Raw genomic sequence first — 2,510 nt, forward strand, 5'->3', positions numbered from 1 at the left:
TTTCTCTTTTGATAGAGCATATAATGTCTTGTCAGTTGTCCCCAGTCGAAACTGTGGCAACATTTTTTATCATCAGTTTTGAAGTAAGAACGTCAGGCGAGTCTTGACCGACGTAGCGGCATGTCGGCATCCAAACAAGCCAGGCGCTTCGTCACGTGACGCGTCCCTACTTCATGAGAACGGATGACGTCATCCTACCCAACCCTTAGGACGTCACTCCCACCCTTTGATCCAATGGCTGAAACTGACCTGCCTTAGCAAATCACCAGTGGAGGTAGATATCTCTTTTTTCTCCCCCCAAGTCTTTGTTTATTGTCACAGAGGGACCGCCAGAGAGAGAGAGAGAGAGAGAGGGGGGGGGGACTAATTGAGTATTTATCCGTGATTCTTGTGAGAAATGAGCGGTGGAATGGAGGCGGAGAAGAAGAGGAAGAGGGGGGAGGAAGGCGGTGAGGGTGCCAGGAGGAAGACGGAGAGGGAATCAAAGCCGGAGCCCGAGGCGACAACGCCGACCGAGGAGGAGGTCGACGAGTTCTTCGCTATTCTGCGCCGGATGCACGAGGCCGTCACCTACTTCAAGAACGGAAAATCCGGCGGCGCTAGCCTGCTCGGGAGCTTAGAGGCTGAAGTTTTATCCGATGTTAACGAAGTTAAGGCCGCCGAGGAAGCGGAGATGGGCGTTTTCGACCTTAACGTCGCGCCGGCGGCCGAGGATGAGATTGCTTGACTTTTTTACGCGTGTGTGCGCTGTCTAATGTAAGCCGCAGAGTTAGATGCCCACGTCATTTCTTCCGTCATCTCTTGTAGTTGAACGGGGATAGAGTGGTAATTTCATTCCCCTTTAACTTTCTGTAACACAATAAATGTATTGTTTATATTTAATGAATTTCAACTACCTTCACCAGTGTTCTCTCTCTCTCTCTCTCTATATTAATTTTCTTTTTTTTATTTTACAATTATCTAGTATTATAAGTTAATTTTTTATGAAAAGGATTATTAAATATTAGAATATACTTAAAGTACAAACAAATAAAGTTTTTTTTATTTTATTATTTAGCTATTTATTATATATTATAGATTAAAAATGTTAGTTTACATACCAAAAGATAAAACAAAAATTAACATTTTTTTTAAATTTAAGCAACCCCTACTTATGTATAATTATTGATTTCATTTGTGCATGGTTTGTTGCTTATATCTTATGTTTCCTTTGTTTCAAACATATTCTTTCTGCTTTGTTGCACCGAGTTTGACCATGATAGCTTTCGTGTGTTGCTTGTGATCATATTCCATTTGGTTTATCATACATCTTGTTATTTGGTGACTGTGGCTAGTTAGTGGCTTGTTGTGTGTGAACTATCACGGGGGCTTGTGTAAGAGGGCTAACCATGTGGACTTGTGTAAGGGGGCTACCTCGAGCTTGTGTAAGGGGCTCGAGTGGTTCATACATGGCAAGTAAAGAGGATATCTTGTGCCTGTGTAAGGGGGCCGAGAGGGAACACCTCATGTTTTATTATTTTTGAGCAAATATTGCTTATTTTATATGCATCTCGGTATTTGTATTTGTAGTTAGTTGTTGGGACATCACAGGGGATCTCATGCTCTTGCGGTGAGCCTAGACCTCGTGCTTTTGCAGTGAGCTATAATCTTGGGAGATTTGGTTCTTATTTCTACATGTCTCCTGGCAAAGCTACATATTGCTCTTGCATGCATAGTTTCTTTCCCTGTACCACTCACTTAGATGTTATTATCTAACTCGGGTGTTTTATATCTTTGGAACATTCACCGTTTCAGGTATATGAGATGTACCAAGTGACACAGGTTTCAGTGCAAATAAGGGTAAAGAGATGGTGCTTAGCTAACTCTGGATTTTTATTTCATTATGTACCCCTATAACCAAGTGATGTATTGTAAATAACATATAGGATACTCAATGTTGTAAATGGTGTGTGTGGGTGTCGTACAATTGTACCTGCTATGATGTGTTGTGTTTTATGGAGTGTTGAAGATCGTATATATTTCTTATACTTGTAAAGGAAATTTAGTTGAAACCTCTTTATTTAACTTTGGTTAAACTTGCAAGTTCGATCCAATACTTCTGTTGGTAAAGGTTTTCATAATGCCTATAGATGATGTCTTAATTATATTTCAAATTATTGCGTATTTGAAAAAAATGAGACGTTATAACCATCGAAGAATTGCCGTCACTTTGAGGAATTGGAATTCCTGTCACTTTGATTAGATCTCCTAATTGATCATACCCACTTTTTCAACAACTATTGTGATCTTCAAAATCACTGGTATTTATAGTCTTGAATATCCTTTGCAAAATTCAAATCATTGAAGATCAAAATCGTAAAGGACCAATCTACAAAAAATTAGCCATGAGTAATTACTTAAATCAAAACTGTTAAAAATTTCAGAAGGTAGTCGATAATTTATTTTGAAATTTGAAAAATTAGTTGACTATTTTTCTAGGTTTAAAAAGCAGTCAATTGTTTAATCATGAA

At 39.0% G+C, this 2,510-nt stretch overlaps 1 protein-coding gene across 1 annotated transcript; it reads left to right on the forward strand.

Moving 5' to 3' along the window:
- The first annotated feature begins 277 nt into the window (after positions 1-277).
- LOC127790411 (uncharacterized) lies at positions 278-2,027 on the forward strand. Its single transcript, XM_052319926.1, has 2 exons — positions 278-825; positions 1,795-2,027. The coding sequence occupies exon 1, from the start codon at positions 398-400 to the stop codon at positions 725-727; it is 330 nt and encodes a 109-aa protein (XP_052175886.1). The 5' UTR covers positions 278-397; the 3' UTR covers positions 728-825; positions 1,795-2,027.
- The last annotated feature ends 483 nt before the right edge of the window (positions 2,028-2,510 follow it).

This window comes from Diospyros lotus, chromosome 14 (genome assembly GCF_014633365.1).
Source record: "Diospyros lotus cultivar Yz01 chromosome 14, ASM1463336v1, whole genome shotgun sequence".
Taxonomy (NCBI): domain Eukaryota; kingdom Viridiplantae; phylum Streptophyta; class Magnoliopsida; order Ericales; family Ebenaceae; genus Diospyros; species Diospyros lotus.